The following is a 27,635-nucleotide window of genomic DNA, read 5'->3' on the forward strand; positions in this document are numbered from 1 at the left end:
TCACTGGTGCTGGTCACTTGCTGGTACTGGCCTGGTCACTTGCTGGTACTGTCACAGAGTGGGGTGTCACGGTCCCGCGCGCCAAAATGCCTCCTGGAGTAGAATGTGGCTGTAGTAGAGAGCAAAGTCGCTGCTTGCACTTTGCAGCTCCTCCCACAGGCGGAGTGCATGACTCATATCACTCCACCTGTGAGCCGGATCTATTTCGGCTCCGACGTGATGTCTGTGCAGGCTCAGCTTGCTGACAGCTGTCACACTCCTGCCTGCATCGATCGATGAGTCATCTCATCTGACTCACTCACTCACTCACTCAGACTGACTCACACAGCCGGGATATTGCCCTGAGCTCGCGGGTGTCCGTGAGCTCAGGGCGGATAGCGGGAGTCTCCCGCGACTTGCGGGAGACTTGAGATGTCTGGTAATGTAGAACATCTGTTATATGGATACAAAGAACCCCAGCCGAGAGTAAAGGGTGGAAACGGCTCCTGATCCCCAGATTTGGGCAATTATGTCACCAATATAAATAGAAAAAAACCCGCGCTATGTGTAACAACTCAAATACCTACAAAAATAACTTCTATCGGACTGCTGCTGTAACAAAGGTAAAGCCCCGTACACACGTACCGATTGCCAGCCGTAAATATTCGGCCGCTGAACGATCGGCCAATTGTCGGCTTGTTAGTATGATGCTTCCGACAACCGACAGCGACTTTTCGGCCGAACAGAATCTGTCGTGCAGGCTATAAAATTTTTGTTGGCCGTCACCAGAACGGCCGATTGTTCGCCAGTCAGTACAGAATTCGGCCGACAAACAGCAGATTAGCAAGACTGGGCATGCTCAGAAAAGAAAAAACACACGGAAAGTTCACCATCACATGACATCACTTCTGTAGTCAGCTGTTGTTGGCAGACAAAATTCGTGTGCAGTCTTTTGCACTTTTCAACCGACAGGACAGCCCAGGACAAAAGACGGCCGATCGTTCGGCCGACATTCGGTACGTGTGTACGGGGCTTAAGCATTCCCTTTATCAACTAAAAGAGTGTTATCTGTCCTATTGTGTGTGCACATAAATGATCACAAATACACTAAAATATGTGGATACATTCATATATAAAGTGCTAGGGCTCAAAATAATATTCTCTGCAGATCCACTGCTTCCACTTTACACCTACTTCGTTGATCTTATGATGTTTATCAATAAATGAAGTAAACTAAACCATGTGCAAATTCATATACAACATAAAGTGCTTTGTGCTCAATGTGCTGTTCCCTGCAGATCTACTGCTTCCACTTTACACCTACTTCTTTATTCTTATAATATTTGCTGCTATATTAAATAAAGTAAAACATCTGTGCAAATTCATGTAATCATACAATATCGTGTGCTCAATATAGTGCTCTCTGCAAGTCTCCTGCTTCCACTTTGCATCTACTTCAACAAACCTATTTTGCAAAAAAGTGGAAAGATGCGGCCAAAGGGTATTTAGGAAACCAGGTAGCAAATCAATGGGGCAGTCGTAAGAACGATGAGGTGGTAGGCAATCAGCTATTTGTTTATCAAAGACATCTCTAAATTCAAGATATACCGGAGGGACGTGCTGGAGGTTGTCAGGTGTAGGTGCTACGGTTAAACAGGAGGCCGGAGCTGGAGGAAGGCAATGCTGGGAACAGTAGGGAGAGGAGAAGGAGACTTTCTTCTTGTTCCAATCGATGTCAGGTTCATGTGCCTGTAGCCAGGGGAGCCCCAAAATGATGGGGAACATGAGGGAGAAGATGATGTCAAAGCTTAGAAGCTCCTGGTGGCAGGAGTCTGTGGTGACAAGGATGGGCCATGTTTCTTGTGTGACAAATCCAAAGCGAGGAAGAGACCCATCAGCCTGGTAGACTTGGAGGCAGAGAGGGTGACATAAGTCTGGGATAAACCAGGGTTTTGAAAGTTCATGAAAAACTGTGAGCGTGACTTACTGGGTCTCACGAGGCAGGTACGCAGAAAATGTCCAGTTCCCCCACAGTACAGACAGAGATCGATGCCTGTCGCCATCGTTGCTTCTCTTCAGGGGTGAGAATAGCACGGACCAATCCAAGATGCATGGGCTCAGCCTCTCGAGCAGAGGTTACAGGAGTCACCGGAAAGAATGGGTGAACGGGAGAAGGTTTAGGGATCATCCAGCTAGGTCGGGGACCCTGGAAGCACTCAGTGCACCACTTGTGCATGCGCCTGTCTAACTTGGAAGCGGATTGAAAAAAAAACAAAAAACAAAAAAAAAACAAAACAAAAAGTTAGGGACTTTTAATGAGACATATAGTAAGGAAGTCTCCATCCCTGGATCAATATGAGGACATGGGGGAAAAAAAGCGGATTCGATTAAATCCTTCAAAGTGGCAGGGGTTTCAATCCTGGCCAACTCATCTTTCAAAGCTTCTGACAGCCCCTGGCAGTACTGGTATTTAAGAGCGGGTTCGTTCCACCCTGTGTCAGCCGACCATTTGCGAAATTCAGCGGCGTAGTCCTCCACCGGTCTCTTTCCTTGAGACAGGGAGTGTAGCACTGCTTCAGTGGTAGCGGTGCATTGAGGGTCGTCATATAGTTGAGACATACTCTCAAAGAAAAGGTGCAAAGAATTCAGAAGAGAGCTCCTCTGTTCCATCAGGCTGTGGGCCCAGGCCTGCGGCTCTTCGGTCAACAGGGAGATGACAAATCCCACCTTAACTACTTCGGATGAAAAAGTCCTGGGCTGAAGGGCTAAGTACAAGGAGCGGGCATTTTTTAAGGCCCGGAACTTTTTGCGATCGCCTGAAAAACGCTCCGGCATCGGAACCCTGGGCTCAGAGGTAGCCATGATCACTGTGGGACTAGATGCAGCTTGAGAAGAGGAGGCTCTGCTGGTGGGCGCAGGGGCTGCAGCTGTTGATGTGGGTGCAGATGTTGAAGTTGCTGGAGATGACCGTCAATCTGGGCATAGCCTTCCTGCAGTTTCTGGACCGCATCAGGGAGGGCTGTGACCTGCTGGCACAGGATCTCAAGAGGAGAATGCGACCTGTCAGCCTCTGACATGGCTGGTTTGTACTATCAGAATAGAGGTACTCACCGAGGCAGAGAGCAGTTCGCTGCTGTGACTAAGCGCACTCCGCCCCTTTGGAGGTGATACAGAGGGTTGATGGCACAAAGAGGCACAAGCTACCAGCAGGCAGGGTAGAGCTTGCGTGGAGGTCCTGTAGAACTGGAGCAGAGACCAGGATCCAGCAGAAGAAGTAGGTAGAAATTCCGGAGCAGGTTGAGGGTCAAACACAGGTAAGCAGACAATCCAGATCACAGGCTGGGGGTCAAGGCAATGGAGACAGGAGGCAAGACTGGGTCACAAGGAGAAGGTCAAGGCACAGGAGACTTAAGGTGAATCCAGGTCGCAGACAGGGGGGTCAAACACAGGAGGCAGGAACAAAGTCCGAAAACAAGCCAAGGTCGGGTCCAGGAGAAGATCAGAGTAGGTCAGGGTCGAATTTTTTTTATCATTTTAGGCCAATTTGTTTTCTGCTACACATTTTTGGTAAAAAAAAAATTGCAATAAGCGTATTTTGATTTGTTTGCGCAAAAGTTATTGCGTTTACTAACTAAGGGAAAGATTTCTGTCATTTTCGGTGTTTTTTTTTTTTAACGAGTAATGGCGGCGATCTGCGATTTTTTTTGCGGGACTGCGACATTGCGGCGGACAGATCGGACCCTTGACTGACATTTTTGACACTTTTGGGGGTACAAGTGACATTACTACAGTAATCAGTGCGATACATATGCACTGTTACTGTAAAAATGACACTGACAGGGAAGGGGTTAATTTTTATTGGAGATCAAGGGGTTAATGTATGCCTGGTGCTTACTAACGTGTGTGGGGGGAGGTGACTGAGTGACACAGGGACAGATCGCAGGTTCAGCTATGCTGAACCCTGCAATCTGACCCTGCCTGTCACTTAGGAGATCCGCCCGCTTGTGTTTCCACAAGCGGGCGGATCTCCACACTCGATTCCCCGACGATCGGGGAAGAGCGGCCCTGGCCCGACTCCCACTGTGACTGAACACAGCAGGAGCGAACCTCCGAGAGAGGGGAATGTCTGACGACGTAGGTCTACGTCGCCAGACGTTATCAAGCCACTTTGCCGCAGTAGCAGCTCAGTGAGCAGCGGTAAAGTGGTTAAACATGCAACTTTGCTTGCTTTGTTAAATGCAGATATGCTGGATTAAACACATGGCTTCCAATTGTCAGTTTTCCTGCTCCAACCCTTAGATTGCACCCAGCACGGAAAGCCCCAGTATACATACACGTATATGGGGCAATAAGCAGCCAGGGGACATACAAACAACATCCGGTATTCCCCTATGACCCCTTCTGGGTCCTCGGCTTCTCCTCTCCGTGTCGGCGGCTTCTGAATATATTAGTCCTGACAGACAGTCTCATCGCTGCGCGTGCAGCCTTCCCTGGCGCATGTGCATCGGCACCCAGTAGACCAGCTGCCATGACACGTAAGACCGCGCTGCGCAGTACTGTGCATGCGCAGTCTATATATAAGATGCCGGGGGAACTCAGGAGAATGCCATTCCCCTCGCTGGAGGGTAGGAGTAAGCATCCTCCAGGAATCCGCAGACCGAGAGAGCCCCATTTTCCCCCTCTTCTAACCGGCACCAAACGCAAGTCTTTTGCCTAGTTGAAATACAGGTGCCCCTAAGGTCTTTTCATCTTTGCCAGATTAATTTAATACTGGAATTTTTAACTGCAAATAAGGTTGGACAGAAATAGTGTCTCTCTCTCTCTCGCCCACCCTCATTACAGACACAGAAAACCCCTGAACCTCTATAAGTGGTGGAATCTCCCCCAAAACAGTCGCAGCACTTGGCAGCCTACCGCAATTTGTGTATATATAGATTTCTATAGACACTATTTTAAATCATGTACCTACTTACAGAATCAGCTGCATTCCAATCACATATGAGTTCTCGCTGCAATTCAGGGAATGAAGGGGAGTAAGACAGGTTCCCTGTATAAATCTGGCACTCCTGCATACAAAAAATGAATTGTAAGTCTGCAACATACAACATTGCTCCGCCCCCATATGGAATGTTGGTAGCAACTGTTTAGATAACTATATACTATTGTATCTTCTAGACATGGTGATACCCTTGATAAAAGGCACCTGTTGAACTTAGCCGAAACGCGTCGGAATTCGGATGTTTTTCTGTCGCATCCAGAGTCTCTTCAAGCATGGATAGCAGAAAACTAACATCAGAAGTCACCATTTCACATTATGTCACATCTTCTTTCTTTCTCGTCACCTTCACTTCCATGGGCCCTTAGCCCAATGTGTACAATCTTTTGTTTACAAATTGATCTATGATATTTTTGAATAAAATATGTTTTATTATAAACTTGTATAATACAATATTCCTTGCCCATAAAGTCCCACTTTTGCTTGGTTTGAGGACCCAAAAAACCTTATAAATACCCCCATATGGTTGCCAGGAATCTAGTTAGGTCACCTGTAGAAACACGGTTGACCCCATTTATATGAACAGTTGGGATGGTTCCTTGCGGCCATTGACAAATTGTAAATATGTTGAATGTACTGAAATGTTCACCAATGCGGATGAGGAAAATACCTTTCAGATCAAGAGTTTTTATTGATTGTGCCACTACTCGAGTAATTTACAGCATGCAATGCCCTTGGTAAGAAACTAAACATAGGTAAGACCAAATGTCAGTTACTCATCTGTAGGGATGAGCTTCGAGTTTGAGTCTAACTCAAACATCAGACCCAAAAAACCTTATAAATACAATTACAAGGGATGTTGGCAAATCTGTTTAATTTTAGGCTACCTAGAGAATCGCACCCCCATACCATATGGCGGTATTCTCCCATGATCCCAGATAATAGGGGGCAGCGTAACAATACATGCCAGTATCTGGTGGTCAGCACCTCTCTAACTTTGGGCTACTGTACTCCATATTGGGTAATCAATCTGGTTGGGTGTTTCTCACTAGCAACATGCATCTGGGGAGGTGTATCGCTCAATAGTGTAGATCTGTCTCTCTCAAGTGTATTTTCTGGGCTTTTTGAAACAATTTATGGGAATACCCCCTTTCCTTGAACCTTTCAAACATTTAATGGTGGCTCTTTCCTAATGTCTGACTCTTTTGTACAGTTCCTGCTGATACAGAAGAACTAAGCAGTGGGTATACCTTGAATGAGTGACTTTGTATGAAAGCTGTCAGCTCGCAGCAATGTATTAGCTGCAGTGGGCTTACGATAAGTACATGTCACCAACTTTCCGTCTTCTTTGGTGATCTAGAGGTTTTTAAATTTTATGGCTTTTTACCCGGCTGTTCCATTTGCTTTTTTGAGCCTAGTGAGCCTTTGATTTCAGGGCCCCCCCAGAGTCCTAGTAGGGATGTGGTGGCACCTTTAGTTTATTTAGAATCTTGTGGTTACCCTGATCTTGTCTCTCATGTTTGGGACTTTTCCAGGTGAATAACACACACAGTCCTGTATGCTAATTCTGTAAATATTGTTGCTATATTTATTTTACTTTGGACTGCAAGGATGTGTGTATGATGTCTAGACGCAATTTTTGGTACCAAGGGGAGGTTGTCCTTTTTATGGTGGTGGAAGGTGGTATATTTTTCTACTCATTACTGTTTTGTTTTTGAGAGCGATCTTGAATGCCCAGGAGGCTCAAACTTATGGTTCTTTCCAGTAGACCCACTTGGTTTGCCATTTCTTGTTTGTATGTGTTGTGGGTGACCATAGAGCCACACTCCTTATTGTGGCAGTGAGTGGGTTAGCACTGCGGATATAGATTTCATACCTAATGATATTGATTATTCTTCATTATAACATGTATTTTGGTCCAGTTTCTGTCAGTCTCCCTCCTAGACTCGGCTTCCTCCTCCGACTGCTGCTCCAGCAGGAGTTCCGCCTCTTTATACACACTCAGGAAGGAGAGAAAGGGGAATCCCGCATAGTGTAACGCCTTTTATTAACCACCTCAATACCGGGCACTTTAACCTCCTCCTTTCCCAGACCAATTTTCAGCTTTCAGTGCTCTCGCACTTTGAATGACAATTACTGACTTTGAATGACAATTACCTATCTCAGTTCTTGAGGCCCTAAAATGTCAGGACAGTACAAATACCCCCCAAATTATCCCTTGTTGTAAAGAGGACAGTCCAAGGTATTTAGTAAGAGGCATGGGGAGTTTTTTGAAGTTGCAATTTTTTTGCCCACAATAGTTTGGGAAATGAAGATTTTATTATTTTTTGATATGACACTTTGAATGACAATTACTCAGTCATGCTACACAGTACCCAAATTAAATTTTTATCAATTTGTTAACACGAATAGAGCTTTCTTATGATGGTATTTATTAACCACTGGGTTTTTTTTGTTTTTTTTTTTTGCAAAATAAGCAGAAAAATGCAAAAATGTTGAAATAAAACATCATTTTCTACTTTCTGTTTCAAAAGAAATCCAAAAAAAATCCTAAATTTAGGCCGGAATGTATTCTGCTACATGTCTTTGGTAAAAATAAATCCTGATAAGGGCTCTTTCACACGGGCGATCCGATCAGATCCACCTGTCAGTTTTTTAGGCGGATTTGATTGGATCCTCCATGCAGCTCTATGGGGCACCGGATGTCAGCGGAGACACCTCCGCTGACACCCGCTGCCATCCGTATCCGATCCTGTCAGTGAAATCTGGACGGATGGAAACCCTATTTTTCCATCCGTTCAGGGATCGGATCGGATGAGAGAGGACAGGCGGTCCGCTCTCATCCGATCCCCCATAGAGAGCAGCGGGAGCTGTGACACCTCCCTCTCCGCACTGCAAGCGGAGACAGAGCTGTCATCCGCCGGCTCAGCGGGGATCTGCGGATCGATCCCCACTGAACAGCTCGAATCCGCCTATGGAGGCAGACCGTGTGAAAGAGCCCTAAGTGTATGATAATAGGTTTGTGTGAAAGTTATACAGCCTACAAGCTAGGCTACGTATCATTGAAAATTGATCAATCCTGATGTACTGACTACCTATCTCAGTTCTTGAGGCCCTAAAATGTCAGGACAGTACAAATACCCCCCAAATTACCCCTTTTTGTAAAGAGGACAGTCCAAGGTATTTAGTAAGAGGCATGGTGAGTTTTTTGAAGTTGCAATTTTTTTGCCCACAATAGTTTGGGAAATTAAGATTTTTCTTTATATTTTTTCCACAAAATGGTCATATGAACAAGTTATTTATTACACATGGCATAGATAAACTTGCAAATACATTCTGCTACTCCTCCTGAGTATGGCAATACCACATGTGTGAGACTTTTCCACAGCCTGGCCACATACAGAGGCTAAACATCCAAGTAGCACCGTCAGGCATTCTAAAGGCATAAATTACACATTTAATTTCCTGAGTACATATCCCATTTTTGAAGGCCCTGTGACAGATGTTGATAACTTGGATGTGGCAGATGTTGATAACTCGAATGTGGCAGATGTTGACTGGGACAGATGTGGCAGATCATGGACAGATGTGACAGATGATCGTAGACAGATGTGGCAGATGATCATGGACAGATGTGGCAGATGATTAGAGACAGGTGTGGCAGATGATCACTGGCAGATGATATGCACCAGATGATCACGGACATATGTGGCAGATGATTATGGACAGATGTGGCAGATGATTACAGACAGGTGTGGCAGATGATGTGTGCCAGATGACCACGGACAGATGTGGCAGATGATCACGGACAGATGTGGCAGATGATCATGGACAGGTGTGGCAGATGATCACAGACAGGTGTGGCAATTGATCACAGACAGGTGTGGCAGATGATCACTGGTGGATGTGCGTCAGCTGAACACGGACAGATGTGGCAGATGATTACGGACAGATGTTCACTGTAACAGATTATTTTACAGGGACAGATGTGTGACAGGTCTTTTCGCTGTGTTGGGGACACTGTGATAGGGACACTAGCTGGGTGATCAGTGAGTAAAAAGCAGTAAAACAGCTCAATACTAACTGATCCCCGGCTAGCAGCACAGACTTACTCTCCTTCCCCTCACTTTGTGAGGAGAAGCAGAGCCGATCACCGTTACAATGGCTGTGTTGACATCATATGAGGGCTGTGATTGAACACAGCCATCATGTGATCAGGAGGGCCATTCACAGAGCCCTCCTGCTGAGCGGTGTGGTGCTGTGTCCTGGGGACACAGGCACACCAAGATCGCACAGCTGCACGCGGCCGCACAATCTTTCTCCTTCTGAAGGATGTTCAAGAATGTCTACTCAGAAGGAGGAAGCTCCCACCTGGATAGGCATTGGACGGGTGGGAGAAGGTTAAAAGGAAGTACTAAAAACCGCATTTACTGAAGAACAGATGTGAAACAATGCTTGTATAACCAACACCAGGAAAAAGCATTTTGTCACATATTCTTAAAGGGGTGCCCTCACCATCACGTGTGTAAGAGGTGGAAGAAGGTGTGGCTAAACCACAGCTGCCACAGTTTGGAGCACAGAGCATTTTCACACCTTATCAACTTTTCATTCATTTGTGAATTTTCTTTTGAGAAGTAGATGGAAAGTGAAAGCAGTGGACTTGCCGATAGCACTATATTGAGCACAAAATATTGTATGTTTACGTGAATTTGCACAGGTTTTTACTTTATTTAATATAGCGGCAAATATTATGAAATAAATTGTATAAAACCCTGGTCCGGCCACATCTGGAGTATTCTGTCCAGTTCTGAAAGGATGTGCTGGAACTGGAGAGAGTCCAAAGAAGGGCAACTAAACTTATTAGGGGATTGGAGGACCTTAATTACGAGGAGCTTTTACAAGAGCTTGATTTATTCTCCTTGGAGAAGAGACGCCTGATAGGGGACATGATAGCGATTTACAAATACCTCAATGGTGATCCCAGCATAGGTAAAAAACTATTTAGTCTCAAGGAATGCAAGAGGACACGTGACCACACACGAGACAGTGTAAAAATAAAAAATAAAATAAATAAAAAAACAAAAATTTAAAGCGCCCTGTCCCTCCGAGCTCGCCTGCAGAAGCAAACGCATACGTAAGTAGCGCCCACATATGTAAACTGTGTTCAAACCACACATGTGAGGTATTGTCGTGATCATTAGATCGAGAGCAATATTTCTTTTGCAAGACTTCCTCTGTAACTCTAAACAGGCAGCCTGTAAACATATTTAAATCCCCGCCTATGGAGATTTTTAAGTACCGTAAATTGTCGCCATTCCACGAGCAGGCGCAATTTTGAAGCATGACATGTGAGGTATCTATTTACTCGACATAACATCATCTTTCACATTATACAAAAGAATTGAGCTTACTTTACTGTTTTTTTTTTAAATTCAGGAAAAGTATTTTTTTTCCCCAAAAAAATGTGTTTGAAAGACCACTGCGCAAATTTGGTGAGACAGAAAATATTGCAACACTCTCCATTTTATTCTCTAGGGTTTCTGCTAAAAACAAAAATATATATATACAAAATGTTTGGAGGTTCTAATTTTCGAGCAAAAAATACAAATTTAAATTTAAAAACAAAAAGTTCCAAAAAAAGGCCTGGTCTTAAAGGGGTATACACTTTAATGTGTGATGTATGATTTTGTATTATTTATTATTATCTTGAAAGCGCAATACAAATGTTTTTTGGTTCATTTTTGATGTGTGGAAATAGTGAGTGCTGCTGTTATAATTTTACACTTTGTACATTGATTTGTGTAGAAATATATGGGATGTTTTCTTTTAATGTTTGTGAATGGTTACACCACAAAATGTACTCAGCCAATGAGAGGTAATGACTTTTATTTTTCTACTGCTATCAATGGGCAACACGGTACAACACTTCATCCATGTCTTTGGTGATCTCTGATCTCCTTATGAACTGTTCCTTACATGATGAAGATCAGCCATGGAGTATATCTGAGGTGTATATCAGGGTGTGCTTCTTCCCCACATATCCACCAACATTCATATAGAAGACATTTCCCGCACTTGAGGCACTAATACAGCTCAAGGGTTGTGTGGGATCCCTAATGTACAGGAAGACAGGACTCTGGTGACTAACAATTCCCTCACTCAGGACAGGAATACGGCTTCTTCCCCGTGTGAGATCTCTGATGTCTGTAAAAACTGGACTTGTCTGAAAAAAGTTTCCCACACTCAGAACAGGAGTAGGGTTTTTCCCCCGTGTGAAGCCGTTGATGTGTGACAAGATGTAATTTTTGCACAAAAGATTTCCCACAATCATAACAGGGAAATGGCTTCTCACCTGTGTGCGATCTCTGATGTATTTGAAGATGGGATGCTTGTGAAAAACGTTTCCCACACTCATGACAGGAATACTTCTTCTCCCCCGTGTGAGATCTCTGATGTCTGTAAAGACTGGACTTCTGTGAAAAACAATTCCCGCACTCAGGACAGGTATATGGTTTCTCTCCCGTGTGAGATCCCTGGTGTCTGTAAAGACTGGACTTCTGTGAAAAACATTTCCCGCACTCAGGACAGGTATATGGCTTCTCCCCCGTGTGAGATCCCTGATGTGTGTACAGACTGGACTTGTCTGAAAAACGTTTTCCGCACACAGAACAGGAATATGGTTTGTCACCTGTGTGGGATCTCTGATGAGTGTAAAGGTGGGACTTGTCTGAAAAACATTTTCCGCACTCAGGACAGGAATGCGGCTTCTCCCCCGTGTGTAATCTCTCATGTCTGTAAAGATGAGACCTATGTGAAAAACATTTCCCACACTCAGAACAGGAAAACGGCTTTTCTCCTGTGTGAGATATTTTATGCACATTAAGATGGGATTTAGAACGGAAACACTTCCCGCACTCAGTACAGGAAAACCTCTTATCTGTTGGAAGGACGGCACCGTCCCTCCCAGTCTGAGGTTCCTCAGGATAAGAGGAATACGATGGTCCATCTACACTGTGTGGTGCCGGATGGACATTTGAGGTAGCCGGGTTTTCTCCTAGAGTATACTGTGTGATGTCCTCATCTTCTACTTTACAGTCTGGAGACAAAGTGAGACAATCCTCTGAGGTTTTCCTCAACTCCTGTTCATCTACTGAAATAGAAATAAAAAGATTATTACTAGACATCAGCAGATTGGTTCCCCTAAACCAGGACTCCGCCCACATCAGACAGCTTTGTCTCTGAAGATCTTACAATTCCACCCCCAAGGTAACTACTAAATGGGTCCTCTGATCTCCTACCAGTTCATTTCTTTATTCATGGACCTTAGTCAGAGAGTGAGGAAACAACGAGAACTGTCTTTTATAGTAGTGACAGTGATGAGGGGATTATAGGACGAGTGTCCCCACCCCCTCTATCACTCATTGCCATCTTCCCAACACAAGAAGTCCTGCACTTCCTTATATAGTCCATGATTTAGTCATGAATAACAGCGGGGCTGAGCCCCACCAGAGGTCAGAGAGTGAGGATGGATGGAGAACAACCAAGATGAAGACTGGACTGATCCGGAAGACCTCCATCATTGGGTTATTGACTCCTCCCTCATCATCACTTTCTGTTTAAGGTTCCAAAGTTTGAGAATGTTATCACATTATTATCATCAACATGTAAAACCCCCGCTGAACCCCAGAATCTCCATAAATCCAGTGTAGATACATAAATTGTGTCTTCAGCACAGAGAAGGAAGATTATCCAAGAAAAATACAGGAATACAGGATGAGGAACACAGCTCAGGAAAGTGACCAATGTATTTAGTGTTAATGACCCACCTGTGCTGATCTCTGTAGGAGTGTCCTCCTCTATAAATGTCCCCGTTATTCCATCCTCCTCCATAGACTGCTGATCATCCCTCACATACGTCTCTTCTTCTTCTGCTTTAACCTCAAATTCTATATTGATTGAATCTCCACTCTAAGTCAGAAAAATGAGATAGAATATCACCTGTAAAATATATTTATATATTTTTATTGTGACATCACATAAACTAGATGCTCCAACCCACCAACCTTGTAACTGTGAGGGATGGTGTGACCTTCCTGTGTGGAATTCCGGGAATACAGAGGACGGGGACATCTCTCTGGTGGGTTCCTGGTATTAGGTGGCTCCATCATATCCTTGTGTCCTTCTGAAAACTCCTCCATTACTCCATACTCCTCATCCTCCTCTTTATACTCTTCTTTAATAACAATATTATAATCCCCGAGGATTCCACTCTGAATATATAATAAAACATTCATTGTAACAAACATGCTGTGTATAAATCAGAACTACCAATGATTGCTCGTTATCTACCTGATGATGGTGAGGGATGGTGTGACCTTTCTGTGTGGAATCCCGGTGATACAGAGAATGGGGACATCTCTCTGGTGGGTTTCTGTAGCTGGATGACCCCACCATGGTGTCCTGGTATAGATGTTTGTGTCCTTTTAGAAACTCTGACTCCTCCATCACCCCATCCTCATCATCCTCCTCTTTTATCTCTTCTTTAATCACAACTTTAGAATCTCCCAGGTTTCCACTCTGAATATATAAAAAAAAGACATCAATGGTAACAATGCAGATAATATACAGATCCTAATAATACTATCAGTGATTGTACCTCATCTACCTGATGATGGTGAGGGATGGTGTGATCTTCCTGTGTGGAATCCTGGGAATACAGAGGACGGGGACATCTCTCTGGTGGGTTCCCATTACTGGATCCATCTGTAGGAAACACACACACTGACTGAATACATTGTTTCTATGTGTTTATCAGATGATGGGGGGTCTAGGTGGAGCCTCCGTACTGCTCTCTCCTTTACAATAAAGTCTCCTCTTACCCGGTGATGTGAGGGGCGGCTGATTGTCCATCATGACGTCCTTGTAGAGATCCTTGTGTCCTAAATACTCCCACTCCTCCATGGAGAAATAGACAGTGACATCCTGACACCTTATAGGAACCTGACACACACAATGATACAGTCACCATCCAGACACATCCCTTGTCTGTTACTGGATAATGTCCCAGAATTCCCAGCACCGCTCACCTCTCCTCGATGATCTCTCTTGTGACTTCTAGAATCTTCTTTATATTTCTCTATTCTATCAGGGAGGGAGGTGGAGGCAATGTGATGGTCATATGATCTCCAGACTTCACAGGAGGAAAACACAAGTAGTAACATCAAATGATATTCCCAGAATTCTCCTCACCTCTCTGGCCAGGTCTCCATTTTATTAAAGCCCCACTGAGATATAATTTACCCACACAGGACCCCTACTGTGCAGGTAAAAAGGAATTCTGGCATCTTTACACATAATACAGGACCAAGAGTCCTGCTTTGCTTGTGAGAAAGCAAAGGGTCCGCCCACATCCTAAGACCATTGAATAAAAAGAAAACAGCCGGAAGGAGGCACATTGGGAAGAGGAGCTGTGAGGTCAATGTGATGAGTAGGGGTACTGTACCCCTACTTATTCTTATGGGGAGGCTGGGATCTAGGTGTCCCCTTGTTAAAGGGGGCTTCCAGATTCCGATAAGCCCCCCCCCCACATCCACAGCCCAGGGTTGTGGGAAAGAGACCCTTGTCCCCATCAACATGAGGACAAGGTCCATTGGGGTGGGAGGAAGCCTCTCCTGCCCCAAAGCACCCATCCCTCATGTTGAGGGCATGTGGCCTAGTATGGTTTAGGAGGGGGGGCGCTCACTTGTCCCCCTTTCCCTAACCTGCCAGGTTGCATGCTCAGATAAGAGTCTGGTATGAATTGGGGGGGGGGGGAAGGGGGGCACGCCATTTTTCTTTTTTTTTTACGGGCAAATGTTTGTTTTTTTAATTCAGCTGTCCGCGGGGAAGTCCACTGACAACTGATAACTCATTAGTTGTTAAGGAAAGCGCGGCCTGGCTTCTCGGCCCCGCTCCTTAACAACCAGCTTTTACTGCACCACTTTGCCCAATCAGGGCGCAGATTGCACTGTGCAGAGCATTGCAGGGCATTCGGTGGGGAGCATACCCGCAGAACACACTGCAAATTTGGGTATTCCACGAACAGGGCGAACAGCCAATGTTTGGTCTGAACTCATGCTCGGGCCTGAACCCTTTGCTTAACACTAATAAAGATAAACATATTCCAATCCTCTTAAATAACCCCCCATCCCACGGCACGACTAAAAGCCGTATAATCCAGTAGTATAGACTGATAAAGGGAGAAGGTCATTGGTGGCAAAGGTGACACATCTCCAAAATGAAGAGAATGTACTTCCCCCAAAAGGGTTAATCTAGGTTTCCACAATATATATGTATGTATCATCATCTGCTGGAGATAAAAGAGGTCACAGTGACTATGGAGGAAGAGGACGGACATGGCGGGAGGGGGGGGGGTTTACTGGGTGTAAATAGAAAATAAGATCTTATTACCTCCTCAGCTGTCACTTCCAACAATGTCTCCTCTCTTCTTCCTCCCAACTCACCTCTCACCCGGAACTTCCTGTCTGTCCCTGACATCACTTCCTTTCTGTACCTGACATCACTTCCTGTCTTCCATAGAGACTTCCTGTCTGGGTAGTAGTGAGATCACCAACTTGTGGAGCTCAGAGGAACTGCAGCCCTGAGAAACGTCTCATAGTGTGAACACGGCTTTGCCATTGTTGCCACGTGTTCCTGGGATTTAGTACACTGTCCCATCATGTCCATGTCTCACAGATTCCAGGATTCAGAGTGCAGGGTGTCAGTGAGGAGATGACAGCTGGAACACGCCCCGACTATTGCAACCCTGGCAAACTGACAACAGTAGAAATTTCAAGAGACATTGCCATGCTCTTGAACGACGGTGGCGTAAAACCAAATGCCTGCAGGACATTGCCTTCACCCTATATAAATCTGCCCTCAAAACATACAATTCATGCCTCCATGTTGCCAAACAAGCCTACTTTGTCTCTCTTATTACTACCCTGTCATCCAGTCCCTGCCAGCTCTTCTCAACTTTTAACTCTCTGCTTCGTCCCCCACCCCCTCTACTCACTAACTCACTCACTGCTCAAGAGATTGCCAATCACTTCAAAGACAAGGTTGATGCAATATGTGAGGACACCTCCACTGTGCGCACATCTTCCCCACTCAACATACCTTGTCTAACAGCACAGTCAACACTCTCCTTCTTTGAACTGGCTACTACTAAAGAGGTTAAAAAAAATTTCTCGCTTAACCACCTGTTCCCTGGTTCCTGTTCCCTCACAACTACTATGGACACCCGCTTATTCTATCCTATGCTCCATTACTCACATCTTCAATCCCTCCCTCTCTAGTGGCACCTTCCCCTCCCCTCTAAAACATGCGCAGATCACTCCCATACTTCAAAAGCCCTCACTAGACCCCACCAACCTGAACATTTTAAGACCCATTTCACTGCTCCCATTCACGTCTAAACTCCTGGTACACACGCAACGATTATCGGCCGACCGATCGGCCGTCTTTTGTCCAGTGTTGTTGTGTTGGTTGAAATGTGCTCTAGACTGCACACGAATTTTCTCGGCCAACAAAAACCAACTTCAGAAGTGATGTCATGTGCTGGTTTACTTTCCGTGTGTTTTTTCTTCTCTGAGCATGCCCAGTCTTGCTCATCAGATTTTCGTCTGCCGAAATCTGTACTGACTGACGGAAAATCGGCCGTTCTGTTGATGGCCAACAAAAATTTTATAGCCTGCACACCAGATTTTTTTTGGCCGAAAAGTCGGAGTCGGTTGTCGAAAGCATCATACTAACAAGCCGAAAATCGGCCGATCGGACGTTGGCCGAAAATTCACGGCCAACTATCGATGCGTGTGTACGAGGCATTAGTCTACAGCTGTCTCAGCTCCTACCTCAGTGAAAATAACCTTCTTGATCCCTTACAGTCTGGCTTTCGCTCGCAGTACTCCACAGAAACTGCCCTACTAAAACTCACCAATGATTTATTAACTGCTAAAACCAATGGCTATGGCCACTACTCCATACTCTTATTACTTGACCTCTCTGCGGCCTTTGATACTGTTGACCACCCCCTCCTTCTTAATAAACTCCGTTCCCTTGGCCTCCAAGATTCTGCTCTATCTTGGTTCTCCTATTACAGCGCTCCTTCAGTGTTACCCACAACTCTACCTCCTCCTCCCCATTGCCTCTTTCTGTGGGGGTTCCCCAAGGCTCTGTTCTTGGACCCCCTCCTCTTCTCTATCTACACCGCCTCCCTTGGTCACTTGATAATGGCCTACGGCTTCCAATACCATCTATACGCCGATGACACTCAAATCTATCTGTCTACTCTTCACCTCACTCCTTCAGTGTCCTCTCACATTGCTAACTTACTTACTGACATATCAACATGGATGTCACACCACTTCCTCAAACTAAATCTCTCTAAAACTGAGCTGGTAATATTTCCCCTGCCCATATCCCCCTCCATGACTTTTCCATCAAAGTTAGTTATGCAACCATCAATCCCTCCCCTCAAGCCAGGGTACTAGGTGTAATCCTAGACTCTGACCTGTCCTTTCAGCCCCAAATCCAATTATTGTCAAAAGCTTGTAGACTTCACCTCCGCAACATCTCTAAAATTCGCCCCTTTTTAACAACTGAAACCACCAGGCTACTCATTCACTCCCTTGTTATTTCTAGCCTCGACTATTGCAACTCCCTTCTCATAGGCCTACCACTTCATAGGCTATCCCCTCTTCAGTCTATCATGAACGCTGCTGCCAGGCTTATCTACCTTACCAACCGCTCAGTGTCTGCCTCCCTTCTCTGTCAATCCCTACACTGGCTCCCGATTACCCAGCGAATTAAATTCGAAATACTAACCACAACATACAAAGCCATTCGCAACTCTGCTCCGAGCTACATTACCAATCTTGTCTCCAAATATCACCTAAATCGTCCTCTCCCCTCCTCTCAAGACCTCCTACTCTCAAGCTCCCTTGTCTCCTCCTCCTATGCTCGTCTCCAGGATTTCTCCAGGGCCTCTCCCATCCTCTGGAACGCTCTACCTCAACCTGTCTCCTATTCTAGCTGCTTTCAGGCGATCCCTGAAAACTCATTGCTTCGGTGAAGCCTCTAACACTGCCAACTAATCTTCCATCAGCTCATTCCCTTCTGTTACAACCTCTTGTAACACCTGCCCCACCCCATTAGATTGTAAGCTCTTCTGAGCAGGGCCCTCTTAATCCTCTTGTATTTTTATTGTATTGTAACTGTATTGTCTCCCTTTTATATTATAAAGCACTGCGTAAACTGCTGGCGCTATATAAATCCTGAATAATAATAATAATAACACTCTCTGGGTCACTGAAATTATAGCAGACTGTGGGGAACAGTCATCTCCTTTCTGACAGTGAGAGTAGAACTCTGACATCAACAGAGAGGCAGCGGGAGTGTGTGATCAGGAGGGTACCCCCACTGACCACCAATACTGGGCTGGGGTTACTCTTTATTCTCACTGACACCAACACAGGGACTTATTTTATCTCTCTGACACCAACACAGGGACTTATTTTATCTCTCTGACACCAACAATGGGACTTATTTTATTCTCACTGACACCAAAAATGGGGTTTATTTTATCTTACTGACACCAACAATGGGGTTTATTTTATCTTACTGACACCGACAATGGGGCTTATTTTATCTCACTGACACCAACAATGGGACTTATTTTATCTCACTGACACCAACAATGGGACTTATTTTATTCTCACTGACACCAACAATGGGGCTTATTTTATTCTCACTGACACCAACAATGGGGCTTATTTTATTCTCACTGACACCAACAATGGGGCTTATTTTATTCTCACTGACACCAACAATGGGGTTTATTTTATCTCATTGTCACCAACAATGGGACTTATTTTATCTCATTGTCACCAACAATGGGACTTATTTTATCTCAGTGACACCAATAACGGGTATTATTTTATCTCACTGACACCAACAATGGGACTTATTTTATATCACTGACACCAATGTTGGGTGTCAAGGAAATCATGCCCACAGTGACTTACTAACTGAAGTGAGACATGGATTGTGGAGGAGGAACGAGGGGATTGGTCTATTTGGGAAGTTTAAACCAGCTAAGATACAGATACCGCAGCCTGCAATACTGCTGACAACCACTGGAGGGAGACTCTCCCACATTTATCTGGCTGGACACACACAGGTAGATACAAATCTTTCATACAATCTGATATAATTTAAGGAGTGAGCAGCAGACAAGCGATCCTCACAAACTTCAAAGGATTCCCCAAGCGATCCTCCAATCAAACCCCAACCCCCCCCCCCCCCCCCCCCACACACACACACACACACACAATTTAGGGCAGTTAGGCTGAAGTGTATGATGTGAGTGGTGTGTCGGGCAGTGATACACACACACATACAGATCCCTGTCTGCCAGATACAATCACTTCCACACACTGACAATAATCTGCATTAAGGAGGAGCTCCATGTCTGAACAGAAGATTGGATGAACATTGGCTCCTCCCACATTCTTCTGAACATCCAATGTTTACAGCATTTGGTGCAGACGGATGTGACAGCTTCTGGCTGTCGTTGGTTTCTAGGGAAGCAACAGCTGTCTGCAACAGCTGTGTTCTTAGCAACCCCTGACATCACCCCGCCCATTCCCTTACATGGCCACATAGGCAAATGGGTGGGGCATACCTCATACCATCATTGTCTGAATATGACCATATATGGGTGTAGCCAGGAGCCAGCTAAGATTGCCTGCACTATCAGGGGACACTCTGCAGCCCTTGCTACAGTGCAGCTGTTCACTCTAGTGTTCAGTCTGAACCCTATGTTGACATGTCCTGAATGCAGAAGTGGAGTAAAGGGTCTTGGGACACATAGTCTGAAGAGCCAGGTTTACACTGAAATTGGACTGCCATGGACTACAATTACCAGCCAGCTAGAGAAGGAGAACAGAATGCTGGGAGAGGTAATATAAAGCCTGTGCCGGGACAGGATCGTGCTCTTGGGACCTCAGCTTTCTCCTGGAAGCAGGGACCCAGACGGTTGGTGAAGTCGAGTATGTGCTGCGGCCTAGGCAGCCAGTGAGAGGGTGGAACCGCATTTCCCTATCGACAGTTCCGGCCCGCTTGGTGACAGTCGGGAGGTCACCATCATTGTCAGGAACACAGATCCGACCCAATCACTGTGTGCAGGGTGTGTGGGCGAGCACTCCTCTTCCTGATCCCAGCATCTGCAGGAGCCTGTTCATGATCTTCCCACCATTCCTTTGAACTGTTATCATTTGGATTGGTGAGCAGGGATAAGCCCTTATAAAAGGAGACACATTTACTTTACTTCTTTGCTATAACATATCTAAGGGGACATTGCACACTTGTTGCTACCACATTGGATGTTATAATACAGGAGCCAGGGTGTCAGAGGGGTTGGGAGACTTGGAGGGTAAGGGCAACCATTGGGGTACAGTAAGAAATGTCTGAACCCAGGATGTCAGAGGGGTTGGGAGATTTGGAGGGTAAGGGCAACTATTGGGGTACAATAAGAAATGTCTGAACCCAGGATGTCAGAGGGGATGGGAGACTTAGAGGGTAATGGCAACCATTGGGGTACAGTAAGAAATATCTAAACTCAGGGTGTCAGAGGGGTTGGGAGACTTGCAGGGTCAGGGCAACCATTGGTGTACAGTAAGAAATGTCTGAACCCAGGGTGTCAGAGGGGTCGGGAGACTTTCAGGGTCAGGGCAACCATTGGGGTACAGCAAGAAATGTCCAAACCCAGGGTGTCAAAGAGGGCAGGAGACTTGCAGGGTCAGGGCAACCATTGGGGTACAATAAGAAATGTCTGAACCCAGGGTGGCAGAGGGGTCGGGAGACATGCAGGGTCAGGGCAACCATGGGGGTACAATAAGAAATGTCTGAACCCAGGGTGGCAGAGGGGTCGGTTGACTTGCTGAGTCAGGGTCACCATTAGGGTACAGTAAGAAATGTCTGAACCCAAGGTGTCAGAGGGGTCAAGGGACTTACAGGGTCAGGGCCACCATTGGGTTACAGTAAGAAATGTCAGAACCCAGGGTGTCAGAGGGGTCAGGTGACTTGCAGGGTCAGGGCAACCATTGAGGTACAGTAAGACATTTATGAACCCAGGGTGTCAGAGGGGTGGGAAGACTTGCAGGGTCAGGGCAACCTATGGGGTACAGTAAGAATTGTCTGAACCCAGGGTGTCAGAGGGGTCAGAAGACTTGCAGGGTCAGGGCAACCTCTGGGGTATAGTAAGAAATGTCTGAACCCAGCGTGTCAGAGGGGACGGTAGATTAGCAGGGTCAAGGCAACCATTGGGGTACACTATCTTTAAGCGGCCTTCACTGGGGAAGCTTTACATGGGCAATGATGTCATTGTGACAGACCTAGCTGGGAGAGGAGCTCTTACCCAATGACTATGGGCCCTGGCATTTAAGGGAACACTATTCTTTGAAAGGTGTGTGCCTGGGGGATCCATGGAGTGGTCTTGTTTCTGATTCAAGTTCATGTCTCCCCAAAACACACAGACTCTGGGAACTGGAGGTTCCATATCTATATTTGGGGCCTCTATGCCTCTAACCAGCAATGACTGTAGATGTTAATGTAATCCACTCAAACCACGGGGCCTCCTGTTATAATGTGTTTATTGTAAGTAGGTCTCCTGCTATAGTCTGCTGCCTACTAATCTGAGGAGGGGGGATATCACTGTTTGTATTGTTAATTGTGCTAATTAGCACACCTATTGTCTGCTAGCAAACTATTGTGGGATGTGTTTACACTTGTAATAATGTGCATTGTACTCTGTGAGCTTGATGTCGGCAAGTCTGACCTGGAATGAAATCCCTGATTGTCCAGGTTGCTAATTAACTTAATGTTTATAGTGTTAATATTTCTGTATACAGTTGATAATGTGATCAGCCTTACCTGAGTGTGTAGTGTAGAAAAAGCCTGTATTCTTGTTCAATAAACAGTTCCAGGTTTGCAGCTAAACTAGTCCGTCTAGTTCCTAGTTGCAACAGGCGATTATAATATCTGATATCTATGTTCAGACTGGAGGAAGAGGTATACTGACGGAAGCACTCAAGTGGAATGTGGGACAGTTCCGTCACAATCGCCACTATCCCCGCCCCTTCCTTTATATAGCTGATGACAGCTCAGGACGCCATCAGTCAGCGAGTGTTACCGTCGGAGATCGCTCCTGTGTGGCGGGTCATTGGGAGTTTATTGGTGAGTCAGTGGGTAGTTGGCATTGTGATTGATGATGGATTTACAGTGAGAGAATTTTCTGAGGGATTTTTTGTTTATAAAGGACATTGAGTAGGGGTGCTATGTACCCCAAAATCATTCATGTAGGGGGGGGCAATATCTGTTGGACCCCTAATATTAAAGAGGGGCTCCAGATTCTGATAAGCCCCCTGCCCACAGACCCCCAAAACCATCAAGACAAGGTTTTGGGGATGATGACCTTGTCCTCATTAACATGGATGTGAGGTATCGCCACCTGGAGTATAATTTCAGGTATTAGTATGAATCCATGCCTGATGAAGGAAACAAAGGGGTCTACTTATAGAACATTAATTGGATGAATGTGACAGAAATTCATCCAGCCGTTATACATTTTGGTCATAATGTAGCACAGTAATTTCCTATGATTGCCAGCTCCATCTAGTGACCATAAAGGGATATTTTTCCTTTATCACAATACTGCATTTTGACCACTAGATGGAGCCAAAGAAATCAGAGTATGAAATAAAATGCATCCAATATTCATCACAGCTGGTCACGTTTCCTAGACTTTTGCGGTAATATCATTTGACATAACAAATTGGAACTACCACTATTTTATTCTCTAGGGTGTCTGCTTTCAGAAAATATATAATGTTTTGGGGGTTTTATATAATTTTTAGGCCTATTTTTTTTTTTTTTTATAAACATGTGGGCAAAAAATACAAAACCAGTTCTGGCAGTGAAAGGGTTAAAGGAGAAGTTCACCTTCGGGAACATGTTACATGTTCCTGTTCCTGCAGCGGCTCAGCAATCGGAGACCTCTGTGTGAGAGCAGTGCAGGGAGAAGTTCACCTTCGGGAACATGTTACATGTTCCTAGAGCACCTCAGCGATCCGAGCCCTCTGTGTGAGAGCAGTGCAGGGAGAAGTTCACCTTCGTGAACATGTTACATGTTCCTGTTCTTGCAGCAACTCAGCGATCGGAGCCCCCTGTGTGACAGCATTGCGGGGAGAAGTTCACCTTCGGGAACATGTTACATGTTCCTGTTTCTGCAGTGACTCAGCAAACGGAGCCCTCTGTGTGAGAGCAGTGCGGGGAGAAGTTCACCTTCGGGAACGTGTTACATGTTCCTATTCCTGCAGCGGCTCAGCGATCCGAGCCCTCTGTGTGACTGCAGTGCATGGAGAAGTTCACCTTCAGGAACATGTTACATGTTCCTGGAGCACATCAGCGATCCGAGCCCTCTGTGTGAGAGCAGTGCAGGGAGAAGTTCACCTTTGTGAATATGTTACATGTTCCTGTTTCTGCAGCGACTCAGCGATCGGAGCCCCCTGTGTGACAGCGTTGCGGGGAGAAGTTCACCTTCGGGAACATGTTACGTGTTCCTGTTCCTGCAGCGACTCAGCAATTGGAGCCCTCTGTGTGACAGCAGAGTGGTGAGAAGTTCACCTTTGTGAATATGTTACATGTTCCTGTTCCTGCACGACTCAGCGATCGGAGCCCCCTGTGTGACAGCATTGCAGGGAGAAGTTCACCTTCGGGAACATGTTACTGTTCCTGCAGCGACTCAGCAATTGGAGCCCCATGTGTGACAGCAGAACGGGGAGAAGTTCACCTTCGGGAACATGTTTTATGTTCCTGCAGCGACTCAGCAATCGAAGCCCTCTGTGTGACAGCAGAGCGGGGAGAAGTTCACCTTCGGGAACATGTTACATGTTCCTGTTCTTGCAGTGACTCAGCAATCGGAGCCCTCTGTGTGACAGCAGAGCGGTGAGAAGTTCACCTTCGGGAACATGTTACATGTTCCTGCAGTGACTCAGCAATAGGAGCCCCCTGTGTGACAGCAGAGCGGGGAGAAGTTCACCTTCGGGAACATGTTACATGTTCCTGCAGCGACTCAGCAATCGGAGCCCTCTGTGTGACAGCAGAGCGGGGAGAAGTTCACCTTCAGGAACATGTTACATGTTCCTGCAGCGACTCAGCAATCGGAGCCCTCTGTGTGACAGCAGTGCGGGGAGAAGTTCACCTTCAGGAACATGTTACATGTACCTGTTCCTGCAGCAACTCAGCAATCGGAGCCCTCTGTGTGACAGCAGTGCGGGGAGAAGTTCACCTTCAGGAACATGTTACATGTTCCTGCAGCGGCTCAGCAATCCAAGCCCTTTGTGTGACAGCAGTGCGGGGAGAAGTTCCCCGTAGCAGCTGTCACTTTATGAAAAGAGTTCGGCCGTGCCGTTAATTCACAGAGTTCTGTCCTTTGCGGATGTCGGCTTGTAGTTTTCAATGAACTCCCACGCCACTGCTGAGCTCTCTCGTAGCTGATTGGTTCTTCCTGTCACTGTAACTGCCTTCCCGTATAATGTACAGGCAGACAGATTACACGGACAGTCTGCAGGAGTCCTGCATAGCACCAGCAATCAGCACATCATGGTGATGTGCAATGTTTTCCACGCTCCTAAAATAGTAAATTAACATTTTTGCCTGCAGAAAATGTGCATTTATTATTTTTTATAAAAGAGGAACTTTTCCTTTAACCACTACATGACCGTCCACCGCAAATTTACTGCGGCAGGCAGCCGCTCCTGGGCAAAGTGACATAGTACTACGTCACTCGCTCTCAGGAGGCTAGGGGGCGAGTGCGCGCCGCCCTCCTGCCTCCGCTCGTCAGCCGGGGAGCCAGAGCGTGTATCAGGCGGCTCCGATTGCCGCCTGACACCGGTGACAGAGGAGGACGGACGGCTGATGTAAACACAGCCGTCCGTCCTTCTCCCTGCAATCATCACAGAGACCATGCGATCCTGCTATATAGGATCGCATGTCTCTATGATCATTCCAGAAGTCCATACCCCCCCCCCTCACAGTTAGAATCACTCCCCTAGGCTTACATTTAAACCCTTGATCACCCATAGTGTTAATCCCTTCCATGCCAGTGACATTATTACAGTAACAGTGTATATTTTTAGCACTGATTACTGTAGTAATGTCACTTTTGCACCCAAAAGTGTAAAAAATGTCAGTTTTATTTGGGTACAGCGTCGCACGACTGCCCAATTGTCCGTTAAAGTAACGCAGTGCCGAATTGCAAAATAGGGCCTGGTCATTAAGCAGCAAAATCTTCCGGTCCTTAAGTGGTTAACAGAGCGGAGCCGAGACTGGAGCATGATTTGTCTGCTCAGCTTGTTCTTGTACTGAGCACACAACTTTTACAAATTTAGACACTCACATCCTTTGGAGGCCAGTGGCTGTTGACACAGGTCCAGAGGGATGGATGAAACATCCCGAATCACCACTGCACCAGGCAGAGTCACAGATAAATGTGTCAGTGGGGGCTGTGCTGGACAGCTCAGCCAGTAACCATGTGTCCACAAGGAGCAAGGTGGGTGGTCTGAGGATCTTGGCTGAGCAAGCTGCAAGCAGGGAGAGCTGTAGCCCAGAAGTAAACCAAGCTGGAACGCAAGCTGGCAAGGAGACTGGGGCCGGAGGACGTCGGAAAGCGTTGACATCACAAAGTGGGCGGTGACATGTTTCGGAGCAGTTTCGCTCCTTCGTCAAACCGATAGGGAGGGCGAGGGAATCAGAATCAGAATTTATGGAGTGCAAGGGGAGAAGGGGGAGTGGTTCAATGGCAGAGGAGATCTGGGCTGCACTTATACACCCACATGTGTGCATGAACGATATACATGTGAAGAGGGTAATACTGTGGGTGCAGGGTGCAGATATGTCATAAAGCACCTTAAGTGGGGGATGAGAGGAAAAACTTACCGTTAGTTCACCGGTAACGGCTTTTCTCTTCAATCCTTCCAGGACGGCCTACTATTGGGAGATTGTGGCTCCGCCTCACCGGAAACACAACTGATTTGCAGCTGTTAAAAGGGTCCCACCCATCCTTAGCTCCAGTTTATAGGAAAGTAGTTTCCAACCGAACCTTAAGGAATAGTTATTCAACAGCTACTTACATATACATTTATATTATACATATTCTTTAGAATTTTTTCCCCCACATAGGGAGGGATGTAGGCCGGCCGTCCTGGAAGGATTGAAGAGAAAAGCCGTTACCGGTGAACTAACGGTAAGTTTTCTCCTTTCATCCTTCCAGGACGGCCTACTATTGGGAGGATAATAAAGGAATCCATACAGGCCTACCTCAGGGCGGGACCACTGCCTGTAAGACCTTTCTGCCAAAGGCCAGGTCTTGTTGCGACAGTACTTCCACACGATAGTGCTTTAGGAAGGTATCTTGACTGGACCAAGTAGCAGCATGGCGGATCTGTTCCCAGGATGCTCCGGCTTTTTCGGCCCAGGAAGTTGCCATGCCCCTTGTGGAATGTGCCTTTAGAGTTGTTGGTGTGGGGGTACCTGACACCTTATAAGACATACTAATGGCTTGTTTAATCCACCTGGTGATTGAGGGTTTTGATGCTTGTAAACCCTTCCTTGGTCCAGAATGTAGAACCAATAGGTGACTAGATTTTCTAAAACTCTTGGTTCTTTCTAGATATGTCAGAAGGCATCTTCTAACATCCAAGCAATGACATTTTTGTTCCTTTGCACATTTAGGTTTCTCACAAAATGATGGGAGAACCATCTCTTGATTCTTATGAAAGGATGTCACTACCTTGGGCAGGTATAGTGGATCTGGTTTAAGAATCACCCTGCCTTGGAGAATTCTCATAAAGGGTTCTTTAATAGATAAGCTTTGCAAATCACCCACTCTCCTGGCTGTGGTGATTGCCAACAAAAAAGTTAATTTAACAGACAAAGTGTCTAAACTGATTTTGTCTAAGGGTTCAAACGCTTCACTAGATAACGCCTCTAGTACTAGCGTTAAGTTCCAAGCTGGAACAATAGTTCTGTTTATTGGAGATACCCTACTCCGAGCCAACAGAAATCTTTTAATTAAAGGTTCTTGGGCTAACCTTTTGTCTAAAAAAACAGAAAGTGCCGCTATCTGTACTTTAAGGGTGTTCACCGCCACTCCCTTATCTACCCCATCCTGTAGAAAATCCAGGATCCTAGGGGTTGAGGCAGAGGAATCATTCTTCTGATTCTGCCAAGTACAAAAAGTTTTCCAGATTTTGGAATAAATCTTTCTAGTTACTGGCTTTCTACTAGAAAGGAGGGTCTCAATGACTCTGTCTGAGCATCCTTTTTCTTTTAATATCTGTCGTTCTCTATCCAGATTGTTGATCTGGGGTGACTCAGAGTTCCTTGCAGTGACTGTTCTAGTATTTTTCAAGGAACTGTCACAATTAGAGACACCAGGGTTGCAAATCACAACGTTTTTTGCGACCATAGCTTGTGACTCTGCAGAACTCTTGATGTTAACTTTTGTAGTGGAAAGACATAGGTTTGGTTGAAAGGCCCAGGAGGTACTGGGGCCTTCAAG

General features: G+C 45.8%; 2 protein-coding genes across 2 annotated transcripts in view; one reads left to right on the forward strand and one right to left on the reverse strand.

Moving 5' to 3' along the window:
• LOC309563394 (uncharacterized protein) overlaps positions 1–27,635 on the forward strand; it is a gene marked incomplete at its 3' end in the record, with an annotated part of 732,657 nt that overhangs the window by 270,141 nt on the left and 434,881 nt on the right. The gene's annotated exons all lie outside the window — the stretch shown is intronic.
• Positions 1–27,635, reverse strand: part of LOC309563383 (uncharacterized protein) — a 797,887-nt gene that overhangs the window by 237,459 nt on the left and 532,793 nt on the right. Inside the window, exons 9-10 of the mRNA XM_082267777.1 lie at positions 13,039–13,245; positions 12,802–12,943 (exon numbers count right to left, since the gene is read on the reverse strand). Of these exons, the coding sequence (XP_082123903.1) occupies positions 12,802–12,943; positions 13,039–13,245 (349 nt within the window). The remainder of the gene's footprint in view (positions 1–12,801; positions 12,944–13,038; positions 13,246–27,635) is intronic.

The sequence above is a fragment of the Pelophylax lessonae genome (genome assembly GCF_965119305.1).
Source record: "Pelophylax lessonae genome assembly, chromosome: 1".
Lineage (NCBI taxonomy): Eukaryota > Metazoa > Chordata > Amphibia > Anura > Ranidae > Pelophylax > Pelophylax lessonae.